The 20,562-nt window shown below is 71.8% G+C and overlaps 2 protein-coding genes across 2 annotated transcripts; one reads left to right on the forward strand and one right to left on the reverse strand.

Moving 5' to 3' along the window:
* Positions 1-326: 326 nt before the first annotated feature.
* NR1D1 (nuclear receptor subfamily 1 group D member 1) lies at positions 327-5,782 on the reverse strand. Its single transcript, XM_075722649.1, has 8 exons — positions 5,755-5,782; positions 3,279-3,602; positions 3,095-3,183; positions 2,866-3,010; positions 1,910-2,370; positions 1,590-1,775; positions 613-823; positions 327-526 (listed from the first exon to the last, which is right to left on the reverse strand). Exons 1-8 carry the CDS (start codon positions 5,780-5,782, stop codon positions 327-329), a joined length of 1,644 nt encoding a protein of 547 aa, XP_075578764.1.
* An 11,550-nt stretch (positions 5,783-17,332) lies between these two features.
* On the forward strand, positions 17,333-20,479 carry MSL1 (MSL complex subunit 1). Its single transcript, XM_075722875.1, has 7 exons — positions 17,333-17,556; positions 17,912-18,297; positions 19,178-19,284; positions 19,554-19,621; positions 19,912-20,036; positions 20,152-20,224; positions 20,389-20,479. Exons 1-7 carry the CDS (start codon positions 17,354-17,356, stop codon positions 20,477-20,479), a joined length of 1,053 nt encoding a protein of 350 aa, XP_075578990.1. The 5' UTR covers positions 17,333-17,353.
* Positions 20,480-20,562: the final 83 nt, after the last annotated feature.

Below are 20,562 nucleotides of genomic sequence, written 5' to 3' on the forward strand. Positions count from 1 at the left end.
CAGCCAAACCCACCCACACAGCTCGGCTGGATCCGGCCTCTGCTTTCCACCGCTGGCTGCCGGAGTGGGGGGGCCGGGGCGGGGGAACTCCCCCCGGCGCTGCCAGCGGAGCCGTGGGGTTGGCGCCCAACCTGGGTTGGGGGGAGGTGGGGAGTCCTGGCATCCGGGCGCCCACCTGGGAGGTGCAGCCCCCCCAGGAGTCCGGCGGGCGCCGTGGGGTTCGTGCTGCCCCTTGGGGGGCTCGTGCGTGCCCCCACCCCACCCGCGGTGCTATGTACAGGGGTGGTGGGTGCGCGGGGGGGGGGTCCTCGGGGTCCGTGGGGGCCCTACTGGGCATCGATGCGGAAGGAGAGCAGCTTCTCAGAGTGGAGGTTGTTGAGGGTGCGCAGGTCCGGCAGCTTCAGCAGCAGCTTGGTGAACCGCGACGTCTCCGCCGGGTGCGTCTTCAACACGAGGGCGCGCAGGGCGCGGATCAGCGTCTCCTGCAGCTGCTCCACCGACGCCGTGTCCTCCATGCCCGAGCGGTCTGCAGGGATGGGGCGTCAGCGGGTGGGCAGCGAACGCCCCCCGCCACCACCGCCGCCCTCCCTCCCGCCTCGCCCCGGCTCCCACCTGCCGAGACCAGGACGACGGCGGTGAAGAGCCCCAGCTCCTCATCGGTGAGGTCAAGGGCGCTGAGCTTCTCGCTGAACTCGAACATGGAGCTGAGGAGGTCGCCCATGCCCATGCCCCACAGCTCCTCCAGGCTGTACTTCGTCCGGCTCATGAACGTCACCGTCTGCTCCTTCACGTCGAAGAGCGAGGCGAAGCGAACCATCAGCACCTGCGGCACACGCAGCGTCAGCGGGACAGGGGCACCGTGCCGTGCCGAGGGGCATCCTGCGACGCTGCGGGCTACCGTGCGATGCCGTGGGGCACCGCGCAATGCCACGGGGCACTATGCCAGTCCATGGGGCACCGTGCCGTGCCAGGGGGGCATCCTGCAACGTTGCAGGCTACCGCGCAATGCCGTGGGGCACCGTGCAATGCCACGGGGCACTATGCCAGTCCATGGGGCACCGTGCCGTGCCAGGGGGGCATCCTGCAACGTTGCAGGCTACCACGCGATGCCATGGGGCACCGTGCAATGCCACGGGGCACTATGCCAGTCCATGGGGCACCGTGCCGTGCCGGGGGGGCATCCTGCAACGTTGCAGGCTACCGCGCAATGCCGTGGGGCACCGCGCAATGCCATGCTCTATGCCAGGGCTCCATGCCACGGGGCATCATGCAATGCCATGGGGCACTATGCCAGTCCATGGGGCACCGTGCCATGCTGTGGGGCATTACGCAGTGCCATGGGGCTCCATACAGTGCCATGCTCTATGCCAAGGGTCCATGCCATGGGGCACCGTGCCATGCTGTGGGGCATTACGCAGTGCTGTGGGGCTCTATACAATGCCATGGGGCTCCATGCCAGTCCGTGGGGCACCGTGCAATGCCGTGGAGCACTGTGCTGTGCCACGGGGCACCATGCAATGCCATGGAGCACTGTGCTGTGCCACGGGGCACCGTGCCCGCCATCGAGCCCTCGCCATCCTGGGACGTACCTCGAAGGTGCCGGCCTTGAGCAGGGTGACCTGGTCGTGCTGGGAGAGGGCCTGGAAGCCAGGAATGTGCTTGGCGAACTCGACCACCTCGCGGACGGCGGGAGTGAAGCTGAGGGAGAAATCCTCCCAGATCTCCTGCACCGAGCGCCCGCTGCGGCCGGGCGGGTGGCTGTTCATGGGGCAGGCCTGCGGGCGACGGCACGGCTCAGCCCGGCGCCGCGGGGCTCCCGCAGCCCCGCCGCCACGGCACGGAAGGCGATTAGTGCGATTAGCGGCTAAAAATACCCGAGGAAGGGGAGCGGGAGCCCCCGGGCGCTCACCGGCAGGATGTCCTTGGTGCCGCGGGGCCAGGGGCAGCCCCGCACCGGGGGCTCGGGGTAGGCAGGGGGGCAGAGCCGGGGCTCGGGGGGGCCGGGGGCCCAAGCAGGGGGCGCGTCCCAGCGCAGGAGGCCGCTCTCGCAGGCTGGGGGGGGTCCCAGCTTGTCGTGAGCGTAGACGAAGATCTCCTTGTGGGCCTTGGCCACCTGCGCGATGACGTCCTCGGTGGCCCCCCCGGGGCTGGGAGAGCGGGGGGGCGTCAGCTGCTGGGGGAACTGGGAGAAGCAGGCCGGGGGGGCGAGCGGCAGGGGTCCGGGGGGTGGTGCGCGGCCCCCACCCGGCGCTGGACCCTCGCCGGGGCCAGGCATCCCTGGCGGGGCGCTGCCCATGCTGCTCATGGCGCTCTGCATCTCCGCCAGCATCCGCTGCTTCTCCCGCTTGGGGATGCGCCCGAAGCGCACCGCTGCGAGGGGACACCGGTGTTACCGGGCAGCCCGGGCACGCTGAACCCCGGCACCGCGTGATGGCGGGGCCGGGGGCTGCCGGGAATGCGGCTGCATCCCTAAACCCCGGCTTGGAGGGGATGTACAGCCCTGCGTGCAGCGGAGCGGGGGGACGCGTCCCACGGGGCACACACGGCACCCGGTGCAGACGGGGGATCCAGTCCCGGAGGGGATGTGCAGCCGCAAGCACGGGTACCCATCCCGGGGCGGGGGGACGTATGGCCTTGACCGTGGCGGGGACCCATCCCAGGAGGGGACGTGCAGCCCCAAGCGTGGGTACCCATCCCAGGGCGGGGGGACATACGGCTTTGACCATGGCAGGGACCCATCCCAGGAGGGGACGTGCAGCCCTGGGCACGAGGGATCGCACCCCCGTAGGGGTTGTACGGCACTGAACATGGGGTCCCCGGTTCTGGGGGGACCCCCGGGGGTGGGGGGACCAGGGCTGAGCTCACCGTCACGGGACATGCCGACCAGCAGGCACTTCTTGAAGCGGCATTGCTGGCAGCGGTTGCGGTTGATGCGGACGATGGAGCAGTTCTCGTTCTTGAGGCACTTCTTGTACTGGATGTTCTGCTGGATGCTGCGGCGGAAGAAGCCCTGCGGAGCGGGGGGTGTCACTCGGGGCTCCCCCCCCCAAGCACCGCAGGGGCTCCGTGTCGCCCCCGGCTCCATCCCCGGTACCTTGCAGCCCTCGCAGGCGTGGACGCCGTAGTGAAAGCCGGAGGCGACGTCCCCGCAGACCTTGCAGAGCAGCACCATCCCGTTCAGCTCTGTGGAGGGACGGGGGTGAGCGGGGTCCCGGGGTGCCCACCGCGGCGGCGGGGGGGGACGACCACCCACCACCACCCCTGCCCGCCCCACTCACTGGTGACAGTGCTGCCGGCTTTGCTGGGCGAGCTGCGGCGCCGCTCGTCCGTGGGGACCTGCTGCACCCCGGGGAAGTTCACCGAGGAGCCGTATGATGATGAGGAGGAGGAGGATGAAGGGGAGCCGTCCTCACGGGGGGCCAGCGAGCCCCCGCCGTAGGCGCGGGAGTCCTGGAGGGAGCCGGTGGGCGATGGGGGAAAGTAGGTGGGGAAGGGCTGGGAGCTCGACTGGGAGCTGCTGTTGGAGCTGTCGCTGCAGAGCGAGACGGGGCAGGTGCGGTTGGGCGACGCGCCGCTGGAGCCCACGTAGCTGATCACGCCGCCTGCGGGCAGAGCAGCAGGGCCACACATGCACCGAGCTGCGCTGGGCTCAGCCTCCCCCAGCTGAGAGTGGACCCCGAGATGGGGAATCGCAGCCCCAGGCGGGGTGGGTGGGTGGGGGTCCTTAGGGAAGCACCCCAAAAGCATCCCGCAGCCACGGGCGTCCCGCTGCGCTGCGCCCGCGTGCGTGCTGCCCACCCTGAGTCAGGCACCACGCCCGGCGGCCGCCGTGGGTTGCCGGCCGCACGTGGGACGGGGACGGCCGTGTTGTCTGGGTGCGTGCCGGCCGGGGACATGGGCACGGCGCCCCGGAAGCGCCCACGGGAGGAATGCGGGCCGGGAACCCGCCAGAGGCGTAACCGGGAGGTCACGGCAGTTACAGCCGATGGCTCCGGCCCCGTGCCCGCGGCACAGCGCAGTTCCCAGCCCCACAGGTCCGGATGGAGCCCCACGGCGCAGCCCCCCACGGCATCAGGGGGTGTCACGGCACAGCCCCCTCAGTTGGGGGGCTGCAGCCCCACCGCAGGACCGCGGCAAAGCGTAGAAGCTGGGCGATCGTTGCATGGGGGAAGCCCACAAAGATGGGGCGCGGGGGGGGGGCTCATGCTCAGCGCCGGTGCTGCGCCTACAGCCGGAGGGTCGCAGCCCCCGCCACCACGCACGGGGCAGCAGCACCGGGGAATCGCCGGGGCCATGTGTCTCCCGCCGCACACGGTGCCGTTGGCACGGATGCCGCGAGCCGGGAGCCAGTCTCGGGTACGTGATTCACTCCCCCCCCCCCCCCCCCTCCGCCCCCCTCACCAAGCCACCTCCAAAAGGGGGTCACCGAATTGGGGACAGTGGGTCCCATACCACTCCACCCCCCCCCTCCGTTTCTGGGGACCCCCAGCTGCGGACACCAAAATACTGGGGGGGATCCCCCACCCCAAAGCCCCGGGACCCCCCCTTTTGGGGGGGTCCCCGGGGCTTTGGGGGTGGGGGATCCCCCCCAAAGGGTTTCCCCCAGGACGCAGGGACCATTCCTGACCCCACAGCACCAGGATCCCCCCTGGGGACCCCCCCCAAAACAGCCGCCCCCAGCTTCCCCCCCCCCCCCCCAAGCTCAGGCGCCCTCACGCCCGCCGCCCCACGTGCTCGAGCCGCACGTGGCCTCCCGCGGTCCCGCCCCTTCACGCTTTGCCCCGCCCCTTCCACCCCATTGGCCTAGAGCGACGCCCCCCCCCCCACCCCCCCGCATTGAAAAGGGCGAGTGGAACGCGGCGTCCCCCGCTTCCTCGTGTGACGTCACGAGGGGGGGCAGCGATGATGTCATGAGGGCGGCCAATGGGGCGGGGGCGGGGCGGGGCTGCGGGGAAAACAAACTCCGCACGTGGCAGCGGCGGGGGAGGGGGGACACGTGCCGGGGGGGGGGGGGGGCATCGCCTCCGGTTTCTCCCCCCCCCCCTCCCGGGTGCGCGTCCCCGCGCGGGGCTCCCGGACACGCGTGGCACCGCCTCCGCCTCCCACGGGGCAACCCGGGACATCCCGGGGCACCGATCCCGCTCCTCAACCTTCCTACCCCCGCCCCGCCATCCCCGGTGCCGCTCTCCAGCCCCCGCCGACCGGAGCGCCCCGCTTGCCGCTGTTCAGGTCGCCCCGGTTACCGGAGCGCCACCCCCCCCACTCCCGGGGACGCCCCGGTCCCCGCTGCCCGCTCCTTACCCCGCTATGCAGGACCGCCCGGTCCCGGTAGAAAGGAGCCCCGTTCCGGGATGCGGTCCCGGTTGCGCATCCTGCCCGCTCGGGTGTGCAGGAACCCCCCGGTCCCCGGTGTCGGACCCCTCCGACTCGCGGTCTCAGCGCGCAGCCCCTCGCTGCGGTCCCGGTGCACTGAGCCCCGACTCCGCTCCGGTGCCCGCACGGTCCCGGTGCCCGTACGGTCCTAGTGCCGATGCCGTACGTTCCCGGTGCCGGTGCCCGTACGATCCCGGTGCCGGTGCCCGTACGATCCCGGTGGCCGATGCCCGCACGGTCCCGGTGCCGATGCCCGCACGGTCCCGGTGCCCGCACGGGTCCTAGTGCTGATGCCCGTACCGATCCCGGTGCCGGTGCCCGCACGGTCCCGGCGCGCACGCCCGCGGGGGGGGGGGGGGGGGGCTCCGGCGGGGCACTGACCTGTGCTGCCGGCCTCGGGGGCGGCCATCCTCAGGAGGGAGGCGGCGGCGGCGGCGGGGGCGGAGGGACGGGGGGGTGGAAGCGGTGGCCGTCCCGGCTCCGCCGAGCCTCCCGCAACCGGCACGGCGCCGCAGGGGCCCGAGGCGAGGGGGAGCCGCGCCGAGCCGTGCCGCGCCGCCGCCCGGCGAGGGCTGTTGTGTGCCCGCCGCCCGCCCCCGCCGCCCGCCCGGCACCGGCCGCGGCTGCCGCACTGGGCCGCACGCGGCGCCGCCGCCTCCCCCATGTGATTCCCGGGGAGAGCCTCGTGCCCCAGTGACACACTTTCCGCCGGCGGCCCCGGCCCCGCGCCGCCGCCGGGAGCCCGGGCGCAACGGGGGACCCCCCCCCCCCCCCCTCCCTCGCCCCCGCAGCGGGGCCGCCAGCCGGCCCGCGGGAACCGGCACCGGCACCGGGGGACGCCCGGGGCACTGCACCGCACCGGGCAGAGGCGGGGACACCCGGGCACGGCGCTGTCCCCTGCTCTGGGGACACCCAGGTGCAGCAGCGGCACCCCTGGCACCCAGCATGGCGCTGTCCCCTGCTCTGGGGACACTAGGGGACACCTGGCACCCTGTGCAGCGTGGTCACTGCATGGGGAACACCCAAGTATGGCACTGTCCCCTGCTCTGGGGACACCCAGGCACAGCACTGGCACCCAGCATGGCACTGTCCCTGGCACTGGGGACACTGGGGGACACCTGGCACCCTGCACAGCATGGTCACTGCATGGGGAGCACCCCGGGCATAGCACTGTGCCCTGCTCTGGGGGACACTGGGGGACACCTGGCACCCTGCACAGCATGGTCACTGCACGGGGAGCACCCGGGCATAGCACTGTGCCCTGCTCTGGGGACACTGGGGGACACCTGGCACCCTGCACAGCATGGTCACTGCACGGGGAGCACCCGGGCATAGCACTGTGCCCTGCTCTGGGGACACTGGGGGGACACCTGGCACCCTGCACAGCATGGTCACTGCACGGGGAGCACCCGGGCATAGCACTGTGCCCTGCTCTGGGGACACTGGGGGACACCTGGCACCCCTGCACAGCATGGTCACTGCACGGGGGAGCACCCAAGTATGGGACACCCAGGCACAGCACTGGCACCCCTCATGGCACTGTCCCCTGCACTGGGGACACCGGGGGGACACCTGGCACCCTGCACTGCACGGTCCTCTGCACAGGGAGCACCCAAGTATGGCACTGTCCCTGCACGGGGGACACTGAGGCACAGCACTGGGCACCCCTGGCACCCTGCACGACAGCATTCCCTGCACTGGGGACACCCAGGCACAGCACTGGCACCCTGCATTGTCACTGTCCCCTGTACTGGGGACACCAGGGGACACCTGGCACCCTGCACAGCATGGTCCCTGTACGGGGGAGTGCCTGGGCATGGTGCGGTCCCCTGCTCTGGGGACACACAGGCACAGCACTGGCACCCCTGGCACCTTGCATGACAGCGTCCCCGGCACTGGGGACACCCAGGCACAGCACTGGCACCATCCCCTGCACTGGGGACACTGGGGGGACACCTGTCACCCTGCACAGCATGGTCCCTGCATGGGAAAACACCCAAGGTATGGCACTGTCCCCTGTATTGGGGACACCCAGGCACAGCACTGGCACCCAGCACAACAGTGTCCCCTGCACTGGGGACACCGGGGGACACCTGGCACCCTGCACAGCACGGTCCCTGCATGGGGAACACCGGGCACGGCACTGTGCCCTGCTCTGGGGACACACAGGCACAACACTGGCTCCCAGCATGGCACTGTCCCTGGCACTGGGGACACTGGGGGACACCTGGCACCCTGCACAGCACGGTCTCTGCACCAGGCATGGTGCTGTCCCCTGCTTTGGGACACCCAGGCACAGCACTGGCACACCCCTGGCACCCTACATGACAGCGTCCCCTGCACTGGGGACACCCGGGGCACCCCCAGCACCCTGCATGTCACTGTCCCCTGTACTGGGGACACCGGGCACAATGTGGCACCAGCCCTGCAGGACCCCCACCGCACCAGGGATGCCTGTGCACAGCACAGCAGCGACGCAGCCCCTGGCACAGCCCCCAGCACCCACCACAGCGTGGCACAGCCGGACCCCTGCCCACCCAGCCCGGCTCAGCCCCCCGCCACGTCCCCCTGCCCAAGCCCCCTGCCTGTCCCCAGCGCCACCGGGGCCATGCGCTGCCCACGGCGGGGTGCCCGGCCTGGCACGTGCCTGGCAGCCGCAGCCCAGCCTGGCCCGGCTCCCGGCTGCCGCAGGAGCTGCAGCGCTGTGCCGTGCCCGGCACCGCGGTGCCAGGGCAGAGCTGCCGAGCGGATCTGGGTTGTGGCACCAGGACCAGCCCAGCCTGGCAGCACCCGGGGCCTCTGTGGGTGCTCATGGCCCTGGCAGGGAGAGGGTTTTTGGGGGGTGCCAGCCCCTCCTGGGTGCAACATGCTGGGTGCTGCCCTGGTCCCCAGCCAGGAGAAGGCGCAGAGCACAGACGTGGCAGCATCGGGAAATCCTCGGAGCTAATCCCACGGGAGGGGGGACGCCTCAGGCACCCTGGCCACACCAGGAGCTGCAGGCAGAGTCTGGGGGGTGCCTGGGGGGGGGGGGCACCGGAGCTTTGCACCCCAAGGACCCCCTGATGCCAGCCTGGGTGGGTGCATGGGGCCACTCCTCAGCTGGGGACCTCCGGGGACCCTTGCTGGGTGCTGGGGCTGTTCCCGGCTTCGTGGGGTGCCCTGCGGCACTGGGGACACCCCATCACCCTGCAGGAAATGCCCCTCGCCCTGAGTCACCGGGCGGTTGCACGACGCCGTGGCCGCGCTGCAGCCGGCACCTCCGGCAGGGAGAAACCCTGGCAGCTCCCGGAAGGATGTGTGGGGCCAGGCTGGCATGGGGACCCGGGGGGCCGCCTGCCCCAGGGCGGGGGGCCCTCGCTGCCCCATCCCTGCTCCCAGCACCGCAGCCGTGCCCGGCCGTGCCTGGGCTGCCCTGAGCATGCAGGTGCCGCTGGCCCTGCACAGGGCCTCGTTCCCCTCCCGGCACGTTCCTGGGCCGCGGCAATTAGCCATGACTCAGCCACGCGTCTCGGTTCGGAAAACAACCCTGCGCACGGTGCTGCGGCACACGACACACGGCACAGAGATGCTCGGCCGGACCCCGGCTGCTCAGCTCTCCCCGGGGTCCCCAGGATGGGTGCAGGGCTGGGAGGGACGAGATAGATCCCATGGGGGTCCCACCGTGGGGTCCTGCTGTGGGGTCCTGCTGTGGGGCTGGGACCCCGGCACAGCAGGTCAGTGCGAGGGCACTGTGAGCAGGGCCCCCAGGCTGGGTGCAGCCGGGACATTCCGGCAGCAGGGACGCTGGCTGGGGACAATCCATGGGCAGCAGGGCTGGGGCGAAGGGGCCACCAAAGCCACCGGGACGGCGGGGTGCTGGACGGCGGGGTGCTGCAGCTGGGCATGTGCCCGCTGTGCCTTGCGCCGGACCCTCGGCAGCCCCATGGCTGAGCCATCGCAGGGACCCTCCCCAGAGGCCAGGGCTGTGCCCCTCGGAGCTCCCTGTGGGTGCTGGTGCACCCCGACATGGCGGCGCCTGTGCCAATCGGTCCGTGGTGCAGACGGGGGCACCTCAACCCCCGCCAAGGTCATCACGTGCCGCCACGCTCAGGCGCCAGGTGAGCCCTGCCCCGGAGCGGGCGGGGGGACACACGTGTCACCCCAGCCCCTGCCACCGGCGCTGGCCCTGCAGCCGGTGGTGTCCCCGCTCGCTCCCATGCCGTGCCCCCCCAACTGCACCCCCTGACCACCCCGAGCCCCCGGCACCCCACTGCCATGCCCCCCCCGGGAGGGGCTGACCCTGGCCCCTTCCCCTGCAGCAGGGACCCCCGCTGTCCCCCGGGGACAAGGATGCAGCTGAAGAATCAGCTCGCCGGTGCCAGGGAGCGGGCGTGAGGGCCCGTGGCCGCGTGCCCCGGTGCCCGGGTTGCCGGCGGTGCCGCGCGGCCATGCCACGTGACTGCGCGCTCCGCTTGCCGGCGGAACGCCTGCGTGCAGAAGGATATGATTTATTTTTACTCTGGGCTGGCTGGCTTGTTTACCTTGTTGTACCTTTTCCAGGAAAGAGGGGGTGTCTCTGCCAGGGACAGGGGTTTGCTCCTGCCTGTCACCCCCCTGCCTCAGGCTGGGCTCTGGGGGTCCAGCGGGGTGCAGACCCCCCAGTGCTGCAGCCCCACCCCCCACCCCATGCTGGGACACCCTCCAACCCCACTGCTGGGCTCCAGCATCCCCATGGGGTTGAGGACACCGGGTCTGGCTGGGTCCCTGTGCCACCACCACGTCATGCCTCAGTTTCCCCAGCTGTAGGTGTGATGCTGCGGGGTGGGGGGGGCAACCCGAGATGCGGGGTCTCACCCCGCTTTGGGGGTCCCGCACCCCTGACCCCCCCTTTCATCCCCACAGGATCTCACTGACGGCAGCAGGTGGGTGGGCAGGAGCCCCGGTGCCGCTGTGGGGTGTCGGGCAGGGCTGGGTGCTGGGGTTTTGGGGTGTTTTCCTGCCGTGCAGCAGCAGATCCGCAGCTGAAAAGCAGCGAGCAGCCCTGGCTGCTCCCCACGGCTCTCGGCCAGGGCCGGCAGCTCCGCGCTGCCAGGACTCGCCTTTCCCCTCCTCGCGGAAAGGGAAAAAAAATCAGGTAAACAAGGCAGGCCTGGCCCGGGGCAGGGCGGGTGGGGGCACCCCACAGCAGGCAGGGGCACCCCACGGTGGGTGGGGGCACCCCACAAATGCTCCAGCACCGTGGGATGGGGCAGACCTGGGTTGGGGTGCAGGGACCCTGGGAGGTGCAGGGTCTGGGGGGTGCAGGGGTGCCCAGATGTGTGGAGGTGCAGGATTTAGGCGTGAATGCACCCCGGGAGGGTGCAAGGACCTGGGGATCCAGGGAGGGTGCAAGGTGCCCAGGAGGGTGCAGGATCTGGGGGTGCAGGAACCCCAGGAGGGTGCAGAGACCCCAGGAGGGTACGAAGACCCCAGGAGGGTTGCAGGGGTGCAGGGACCCCGGGAGGGTGCAGGCACCCAGCAATCAGGGGGATGCCGGGATATTGGGGTGCAGAAGGGGTGCAGGGGCCCTGGGGGAGAGGGGGACCCCCGGTGCGGTCACTGTGCGGGGTGGTCCGGGAAGCCCCTGCGTGGGCAGCAGCCGGGGTGGGGTGGGGGGTGGGGGGGGACACCCCTGTGGCCCAATCCTGCAGGGTGGGGCTGCGGCAGCGCTGGCCCCCCTCGCCCGCACCCCTCCTGGCTGCGGCCCCACGGATCTCACGTGCCGATGTTTGTGTTCCCGTTGCAGCGCCACGGCCCCGGATCCCGGAGCTGCCGGAGGGAGGAGGAGGAGGAGGGCAGGGACAGCGCCGGGGGGCCACGGCGGCTCCTTCGGCCTCATGGACCCCCCCCCCCCCCAACCCCGGGCACGCGGTGTGGGCACCCCGCTCCCCTTTCCCACGCCTCGGTGGCCCCGTATTTGGCCTCCCCAAAACGCAGCTCGCTGGGGGTGTGGGGCAGCCCCCCCCCCCCCCCCCCCGACCCCGCGGGGGGGGGACACGGCGAGCACGGATTTCGGGGCACCGGGCCGGTCGGCATCTGTGCCAACCCACGCGAGCGGGTGCTCCCCTCCTCCTCCTCCTCCTCCTCGGGTGCAGGGAGCCCTCGCCATCCCGGCGAGCTGGCTGCGGCGTCACGTGGCGCTGGCATGTGAGCCCTGCTCCATTTTTAGCCCCGGCAGCCTCCCTGCGCGCTGCGCTGCTGCAGAGCCATGTGCGGGCGGGCGGCCGGGCGGCACGTGGGCCTGCCGCAGCGGGGCCGGGGCACCGGGACCCCCGCCCCCCCCCGCCCCGGAGCCACGCGTGGGAGCAGCGGGAAGGCACGGCGGGGACAGCGCCCGGGCCGTGGGGACGCGGCATCGCCAGCGACTCGCGGGGGGGGGGGGGGGGGGCTGCTGTGCGGGGGTGTTGGGTGCAGGGGGACCCCCCCCCGAGCCCCCCCCCCCCTCCGTGAACGCAGCTCTGCGGAGAGGCACCCCACGTGTCCCCCGCGCGTCCCCGGCACGTGCCCCGCGTGTCCCCTGCGTGTCCCCGGTGCCGCGGCCCCGTGTGCTGCGGGGAGGGGGTTGTCGAGCGGAAATGCTGCGTGTGCACGCCTGCGTGTGCGTGTGTGCACACGTGTGCAAGCTGGGGCCGCAGTCCGGGGGGGGGGGGTGGCTGTACGTGCGTGTGCGTGCGTGTGTGCAGTGGGGCCGCAGTGCCTGCAGGGTGCGCGTGTGCCTGCGGTCCCTCGCTGCAGCGGGGCGTGCATGCGTGTGCATGCGTGTGCATGTATGTGTGCGTGCGTGTGCTGGGGCAGCGGTCTCGGGGGGGAGTGTGTGTGTGGGGTGCCTGCATTTGCACGTGTGCACCAGGAACTGCAGGCTCTGCAGGGCTGCGTGTGCATGTGCGTGTGCACGCGGGGGGGGGGCTGCAGACCTGCAGGGGCGTAGGGGGGGGTGTGTGTGCACACGCGGGGGGGGGGGGGGCTGCAGACCCCACGGGGGTGTGGAGAGATGTGAGTGGGCACATGGGGGGGCTGCAGACCCGCGTGGGCGTGTGGGGGGGGTTGTGTGCGCACGGGGGGGGCTGCAGACCCCGTGGGATTGTGCGTGTGTGTTTGCACACGGGGGCTGCAGACCCGCGGGGGCGTGGGGGGGGTGTGGGCGTGCCCACGGGGGGGCTGCAGACCCCGTGGAACTCTGTGTGTGCACACGGGGGGTGCTGCAGACCCGCGGGGGCGTGGGGGGCTTGTGCACCGGGGGGGTGGGGGGGCTGCAGACCCCGTGGGGGCGTGTATGTGCCCACGGGGGTGCTGCAGACCCCGTGGGATTGTGTGTGTGCGCGCACACGGGGGGGGGAGGTGCGTACACACGGGGGGCTGCAGACCCCGCGGGGGGGGGGGGTGTGCGCACGCGGGGGGGGGCACCGGCGGAGCCCGGCTCACGCAGGACAAACCCGTCCCCGCAGAGCGGGACCTCGCCCCGCCTGCGTGGGGTGGGGGGGACCCGCCGGGGCAGGGTGCCCCCCGCGCCGGGTCCCCTCGCCGTGGGGCTGGGCCGAGCCCCGGTGGGCGGCGGGGACCCGGGCGCGCTGCGGGCGGAGCCCGCCGCCCTCGGGAGCCACCGGGCGGCCGCGCCCCGCTACTGCCGGCCCGGGACCCCCGCCCGGCCCCGGCCCCACCGGCTAGCGCCCCACGCGGGACCGGCGTGGCCGCGCGTGGAGACCACCCCACACCCCGGGGGGGGACGGGACTGGTGACGGTGGGCGGGGGGCTGTCCCCGGGGGTGTCCCCGGCGGTGTCCCGCGCGCGGACTTGCCCCGCTCCGGGGTCCCGGCTCCCCCCACCCCACCCGCGCCCCCGCCCCGGCCGGGGCCGCCGTCGGCGCATGCGCACAGAGCCCGGTTTTAAAGGTAACCGGGGGCCGCCGCGCGGCCCCGGCCCCGGCCTCGACCCGCCCCCGGTACCGGCCGCTGCCCCCCCCGCCCCCTCCCCCGCGTGGAGCGGTCCCGCGTGGGCCACGGCTCGGCCCCTCCCCTGCCCCGCGCGGGGGAAGGGGGCGGCGGGGCAGCCCCTGCCCGTGTCCCGCGGCCCCCGCCGCCGCCGCCCGGGGCGGGGGATGCGCCGCGCTGATGGCGGCGGGGCCCCCGCCGTCCCCCGGGCCGCGCTGCCGGTGGCGGCCGCCGCTGCGCCGCGTCGGCGGGCGGTAGCGGGGCGGTGCGGAGCGGCGGGGCCCCGGCCATGAGGTCCACCGCCTTCCGGGCGGCCGAGCCGCCCCGGGGGGGCCAGGAGGAGGAGGAGGAGGAGGAGGAGGAGGGAGCCGCACCGCACCGCCCGCCGCCCCCGCCGGCCCCGGGACCCGCCGCCGCTGGGGGCACACAAGGGCCGCGGCGGCGGGGTGGCGGCGGCGGCGGAGCAGCAGCAGCAGCAGCAGCAGCAGCGCTGGGCCGGGCTGGTGCCGCTGGCCGGCGGCAAGCAGGCCGGCGCGGGGGATGCCGGCTCCCGGCCGCGCTACCAGGCGGTGCTGCCCGGGCGCGGCGCCGGGGAGGGCGCAGCGGGGCCGGGAGCGGGGCCCGGAGCGGGGGCCCGCCGAGCCGGGCCCTCCGCCGCCGCCGTCCGCCGAGGGCAAGTGGAAGAGCGGGTCGCGGCGCGGCGGCATGGGGGCCGGCGGGGGCTCGCCGGGGCAGGCGGCCTGCCTGCGGCAGATCCTGCTGCTCCAGCTGGACCTCATCGAGCAGCAGCAGCAGCAGCTGCAGGCCAAGGAGCGGCAGATCGAGGAGCTCAAGGCCGAGCGGGGACACGGTACGCCGGGGGGGGGGGGGGGGGAGTGGGAGGGGGGGGGGGGGAAGGCGGCACAGCAAGGGTTAACCTCCCCCACCCGTGGGGCTACCCCCCTCGAGGGCTAATGCGCACCCCCCCGTGGCACCCCAGGGGTTAACGCCCCCCCCTTTGAGGGTTAATACCCCCCCCGTGGCACCCCTTGGGGGTTAATGCCCCCCCCCTTGGGGTTAACGGCACATGAGGGGTTAACGCCCCCCCTTGGGGGTTAATACCCCCGCGTGGCACCGAAGGGGTTAATGCCCACTCATGGTGGGGTTAACGCCTCCCCCCGTAGCGCCCCTTGGGAGTTAACGCCCCCCCCTTGGGCCTTAATACTCCCCCATGACACCTCTTGGGGGTTAATGCCCCCCCCCGTGCCCCTCCTTGGGAGTTAATGCCCCCCCCCTTTGGGGTTAATACCCCCCATGGCACCCCTTGGTGGTTAATGCCACCCTATGGGGGGTTAACGCCCCCCCCGTGGCACCCCAGGGGTTAATGCCCCCCCTTGGGGGTTAACGCCTCCCCCCGTGGCACCCCTTGGGTCTTAATGCCCCCCCCGTGGCACCACCGCAGGCGTTAATACCCCCCCACGGGGGTTAATGCCCCCCCCGTGGCACCACCCCAGGGGTTAATGTCCCCCCTTGGGGGTTAATGCCCCCCCCCCCCCCCCCCCCCGTGGCACCCCTTGGGTCTTAATGCCCCCCCCGTGGCACCACCCCAGGGGTTAATGCCACCCCCCCCCCCGTGGCACCCCTTGGGTCTTAATGCCCCCCCCGTGGCACCACCCCAGGGGTTAATGCCCCCCCCCCCCCCCCCCCCCCGTGGCACCCCTTGGGTCTTAATGCCCCCCCCGTGGCACCACCCCAGGGGTTAATGCCCACCCATGGGTCTTAATGCCCCCCCCCCGTGGCACCCCTTGGGTCTTAATGCCCCCCCCGTGGCACCCCAGGGGTTAATGCCCCCCCCATGGGGTTTAATGCCCCCCCCGTGGCACCCCTTGGGAGTTAATGCCCCCCCATGGGTCTTAATGCCCCCCCCGTGGCACCCTTTGGAGTTTAATGCCCCCCCCGTGGGGTTTAATGCCCCCCCCGTGGCACCCCAGGGGTTAATGCCCCCCCTTGGGGCTTAATGCCCCCCCCCGTGGCACCTTGGGGAGCATTTGATCCCGGGGGGGGGCATCACCCCCCCCCCCCAAGGTACCCAGGGGGTTGATCCCCCTCCCGGGGGCAGTACCGCCCCCCCCGGGGGTTAATGCCCCCCCCGGGGCCGGTGCCCCCCCCCAGACAAAGGCCGGCGGGGGGCGGGGTGACCGGCGGGGGCACAAAGGGCCGGGGCGGGGCGGGCCGGCGGGGGTTAACGGGCCGCCGCCCGTCGCCATGGCAGCGCGCCCGCGGGGGGGGGGCCTTAAAGGGCCCGCTGCACCTTCCCGCCCCGCCGCGCGGGGGTTAACTTAAAGGGACCGCGTCCCGCGCGGGGGGGTGGTGCGGTGGGACACGGCCCCACGCGTGGGCCCGCGGGCCATCGTCCCGCTGCGGCAGGGCCGGCCGTGCTGGGCACGCTTGCCTGCCCGCCCCACCGATGTGGGGCTGCTCCCCCCTCCCCGGGCGTGGGGCCCCCCCCCCACGGCCCCACAAGGCTGCCTGCCGCCCCCCACTCCCGCGTGGGGTCCTGCTGCGCGTTGGCTATGCTGTGTGCTGCCCCGCTGCGCGCACCCCCGCTGCCCCTGCCCTGCCTGCATCACCCTACGGATGCCACGCATCGCTCCCTACGTGTACCCCCCCCCCCGCGTTGCCCTCCGGATGCTGCGCGTCGCCCCCCACGCCTGCCCTGCCTGCGTTGCCCCACGCATGCGGCTGCGCCTCGCTGCACGCTCGCACCTGCATCGACCGCCTGCCAGGCCGTGCCTGCCCCAGCCGTCGCGCCGGCGGGGCAGTGCATGCCGTGTGCCGGAAGACTGCGCTGGCTCTGCTCGACTGCAGTGGCGGCGGTTGCGGTGGCCCCGGTTGCGGTGGGAAGGGTCGCTCCACGTGGTGAAGCCGGCCGAGGCCGCACGGCGATGCTGCGTCCCTGCAGAGCGTGCCGAGTCCTCCAACATGGAGGAGCCGCTGCGGCGAGGCCGCCATGGGGCTTCACCGTGGAGCGTCCTCCGGCGGGGGTTAAGCTGCCGGGGAGAGGGAGCCGGCAAACCCCGGGTGCACCGGGCAGGCAGGGGCACGGAGTTGGGGCTGCTCCCAGCTCCTCTTCCCGAGGCCAGGTCCCCCCTGCAGCCGCATCCCCAAGGGCGCCGGGACCCCCACCACTGCGCTTTGCCAAACTGACCCCTCCAAATGGCTGCAGCTCCCCGCTGGCGGGGACGGGTGACCGAGGGCAGGTGTCACAGAGTTGGGTGCTTGCTTTCTAATGAAGCCCACGTTTAATTACAAACCGCCCTCTCCCTCCCTGGGCACGCGGGGTAGAGGTCAAGACCCCCAAATTGCTCCTCAAAACGTGCGAGTTGTGCAGCCGGCCACGGCCCTCCTGCCATGGGGACGGGCAGCGCTGGAGGGGGAGAAGCAGCCGGCGAGCAAAGTGGCCATTTTGTGCCGTTTGGACATCTTAGCCCCTGCCTGCCGGCGTTGCAGTTAAACTGTCCGGGGGTGCGATGCCCGCAGCACCCAGCGCCGGTCGCAGACGCTGTCCTCAGCCTCCTCTCCCCTCTGCAAGGGCAGGCGTGAGCCACGGCACTCCCGGCGTGCCGGGAAGCCCGCGGTGCCGGCCGAGCCCGAGCGGGGATGGCTCCACAGGGGTAGGTGCTGTTTGGGGGCTCCTCGCAAACGTGCTCCTGCACCCTGAGCATTGCCGAGAAGTTATCAGGTAAATGCCGGGACGGGGGCACGGTTTGCTACAGGCAGAAAGCAGCGGGGGTGGCACCGGTCCTCCGCTGGTCCTGCACCGCATGGGCCAGAGCTCTTCTGCAGGCGGTTGACGGCAAAGATGCGGGTGCTGCAGATCGGCTCTTCCCTGGGATGTTTCCCTCCTGCCGAAGCGACGTGCAGGCAGGGCACCGCGCAGGCAGCTGCTCAGGGCTGGGGGAGCAGGGGTGCATGCGGGGTTCACCCCTGGGAGCGCACCCGCGAGGGAAATAAACCCTCTCCCTGCATTGCAGCTCCTTGCGCGGATCGAGCGCATGGAAAGGCGGGTGCAGCTGGTGAAGAAGGACAGCGAGCGGGAGAAGCACCGCATCTTCCAGGCCTTCGAGGTGGATGAGAAGCCGGAGGCGGAGGCGTGCGAGAAGCTGCCGCTGGAGTGTCCCCAGGACCTGCTGGAGCCCCCCCCGACCCTGCAGCCCAAGCACTTCCCCTACGGCAGGAACGGGAAGGGGCACAAAAGGTAGAGGGTGTCCGGCCGTGGCGGCGGGGTGCGCGGGGCCTCGGGGAGAAGGGAGGACAGGGAGGACCTTCCCCATGGCTTCGCCCTCCATCCGTGGGGCTGGCACTCGAGCCGCTCGGAGAGGCTGCCTGGCACCGGGAGCGCAGCCCATGGACCGTGGGTACCGGCTGGGGGAAACCTTGTGAAAGCCTGGGTGAGGAGCTGGGGGTGTCCCAAAATGCTGGGGAAGCCCCTCTCGCCTCTGGAAACTTGCCTCTGGCCAGCCCTGGTATGGCAGCCCTAGTTTGGGGGTGCCGGTAGCCCCGGTGCAGGGTGAGGATCCGCACGCCCAGCTCAGCTCCTCTTCCTCCCGCAGAAAGACGACGTTTGGGAGCGCGGAGAGGAAGACGCCCGTTAAAAAACTGGTGTCCGAGTTCTCGAAAGTGAAGAGTAAAACTCCGAAGCACTCCCCGGGGAAGGAGGAATCGGGCGGCTCCTTGTCCGAAACTGTTTGTAAACGAGAACTGCGGAGCCAAGAGACTCCAGAAAAACCCAGGTCGCTCCTGGAGACCCCGCTCCGAGCCTCGGCCCCGCCGAAGGGCCCTGGTGCCCACCCCAAGGAGAAGGGCTTCTTCAGCAGCGAGACAGACGACCTGCCCTATCTCTCAACCACGGAAATGTACTTGTGCCGCTGGCACCAGCCGCCCCCGTCGCCGCTGCCGTTGCGGGAGCCCTCCCCAAAGAAGGAGGAGACTGTAGCAAGTAAGCGATGGAGAGCTCGCCGCGGCGCAGGCAGCAGCGTGCCAGGCGTTGGGGCAGAGCCGGCGGCCAGAGAGGGGTTTGGTTTGCCCGCCCTGGCTTCGGCACGGCGGATGGGGAACGGGGCTCGGCACCCTTGCCCCGAAGCCAGCGAAGGGCAGAGTTGCAGATGCGGTGGGAGAGGTGCAGCCCCTTGCGCCGCGCTGATGGCTCCTCCCGCCGTGGCCGGTAGCGGCCCCGCTGCTGGCGCTGGGCTCTCCCGAACCACGTCCCCGGCTCGTCCTGCTCCGGCACACGCCAGGCTGCCGCTGCCTGCACGGCCGAGCTGAGGGCAGCACGCTGGGCAGGGCTGCTGGCCCCGCTCCGCTTGAGCCGCCTGGTTTGCCGAGCAGCCCACGTGCCCGTTTGAGCGAGGGGTGAAGCAACTTCCCGTTCGCGGTTGAGAAACCCGTCTCTGGTTTGTGGCGTGGCGTGGGTTCCTGCACGGGGTCGCCTGCCACCCCCAAATGCGGTCCTGTCCTGCCGGCCACCCCTTCCTGGCCGATCCATGGGTCCCGCAGCGCGGCGAGCGCTGGCGATGGGGAGCACTGGGCTGTGCCGCGGCAGACGCTGATGCTGCCGGCGAGGCTGCGCTGGATGGCCGAGTGCCCTGGCATGGTGGGAGCTCGGCGCATCTGCTCGGAGCGGCTCAGGTTTGGTTGTGCACTTGGCCGGGGGGATGGCGACGAGCTCACCCTCCGGTGTCTGCCTCCCCTCAGCCGTCGGCATCGCCCAGCCCGGCTCAGGATGAGGGTTTGGGGAGGCTGAGCTGCGCTCCCCAAGGGAGGGATGGGCTGGAAAGGAGCGGTGAGGCGGGCATGGGGCTGGAGCGCGGGGCTGTGAGGGGTCCCGGCACAGGGTGACAGCCTGGCCTCTCGCCCTGCAGTTCCATCTTGGAGGGACCATGTCGTGGAGCCCCTGAGAGACCCCAACCCCTCGGACCTCCTGGAGGTACGTACGCCATCAGAGCTGGCGTTGCTGCAGGCGCCTTCCCGGCTGTTTCACCGCTCCAGGAGAGCGGCTTGTGGTGTTTGCTGCCGCTGTGGGCCCAGCGGAATCTCGTCCCGTCATCTGGCGTAAACAGCGCGGCAAACCCTGGCTGCAGTCGGAGGGCTGGGGTGGGGGTGAAGGACCAGCCCCTCTGCGCTGCAGCGGCTCAGGGCTGTGGTCAGGGTTGCCGGTGCCGGGAGGATGCGCTCATCCCCGTCTTGTCGTTGCAGAACCTGGACGACAGCGTCTTTTCCAAACGGCATGCGAAGCTGGAGCTGGATGAGAAACGAAGGAAAAGGTGGGAGCAAAGAGGGCGATGGGGGCCCGGGGTCTGCAGTGGAGCAGGTGGTCTGCACCCGCTCCCACAGGGAAGGGCCTCAGGGTGTCACCTGGTGGGATGGGGACACGGGATCCGGTCGCCCAGGGCGCAGCTGGCACCTGGAATGGGAACCAGGAACGCTGCCGGAGAAGGGATGCTCCTGTATCGCTGGCAGCACCGGTGCAGCCCCCGAGCTCCCCGGGAGGGTCGAGGCACCTGCCCGCTCGCTGCCTGCGGGTTCTCACCGCCCGGGGCATCGTGTTTTCCAGGTGGGACATTCAGCGGATCAGGGAACAGAGAATTCTACAGCGGCTGCAGCTCCGAATGTACAAAAGGAAAGGGATTCAGGAGTCGGAGCCTGAAGTTACCTCATTTTTCCCTGAGCCAGATGACGGTGAGTGCCTTTGGCGTCGGGGGGCAGGCGGGGTGTTGGGGGGCAGGCGGGGGGTGCTGCCTGCAGTGGGGGGTGCAGGCAAGGGGTGCGTAACGCTCCGGTGTCTCTCCCGCAGTGGAAAGCTTGCTCATCACCCCCTACCTGCCTGTCGTTGCCTTTGGCCGGCCCTTACCAAAACTGACCCCACAGTGAGTACTGGCATCACCGGCGGTGGCGGGGGGGGCCGGGGATGAGCTATGCCGGGCACCGGCGCTTGGGCCGGCATCCTTGGCATCGCCCACCGGGAGAGCGCTGGTGCCTTTTGGGTTGGGGACAGTGCCTTGCAGCACGCTGATACCGGCTCTGCCCGCAGGAATTTTGAGCTGCCCTGGCTGGATGAGCGCAGCCGCTGCCGGCTGGAGGTGCAGAAGAAGCAGACGCCGCACCGGACCTGCCGGAAATAGCAGAGCCGCCGGGAGCTCTGTCCGTCACCGGGTCGCGCCGATGGCCGCTGCCCTCCCCTGCCTTCTTGTTGACGGATGGTTTT

This window comes from Pelecanus crispus, chromosome 18 (genome assembly GCF_030463565.1).
Source record: "Pelecanus crispus isolate bPelCri1 chromosome 18, bPelCri1.pri, whole genome shotgun sequence".
In the NCBI taxonomy this organism is placed as follows: Eukaryota; Metazoa; Chordata; class Aves; order Pelecaniformes; family Pelecanidae; genus Pelecanus; species Pelecanus crispus.

Excerpts from the sequence above, each read along its gene's own strand:
- NR1D1 (XM_075722649.1), bottom strand. The coding sequence starts at position 5,782 with ATGGCCGCCCCCGAGGCCGGCAGCACAG. Across the intron at positions 3,603-5,754 it reads CCCCGAGGCCGGCAGCACAG|GCGGCGTGATCAGCTACGTG; the intron begins GTCAGTGCCCCG and ends CTCTGCCCGCAG. Across the intron at positions 824-1,589 it reads TCAAGGCCGGCACCTTCGAG|GTGCTGATGGTTCGCTTCGC; the intron begins GTACGTCCCAGG and ends CGTGTGCCGCAG.
- MSL1 (XM_075722875.1), top strand. The coding sequence starts at position 17,354 with ATGGAAAGGCGGGTGCAGCTGGTGAAGAAGGACAGCGAGCGGGAGAAG. Across the intron at positions 18,298-19,177 it reads GAAGGAGGAGACTGTAGCAA|GGGTCCCGGCACAGGGTGAC; the intron begins GTAAGCGATGGA and ends CGGGGCTGTGAG. Across the intron at positions 19,622-19,911 it reads GATGAGAAACGAAGGAAAAG|GTGGGACATTCAGCGGATCA; the intron begins GTGGGAGCAAAG and ends CGTGTTTTCCAG.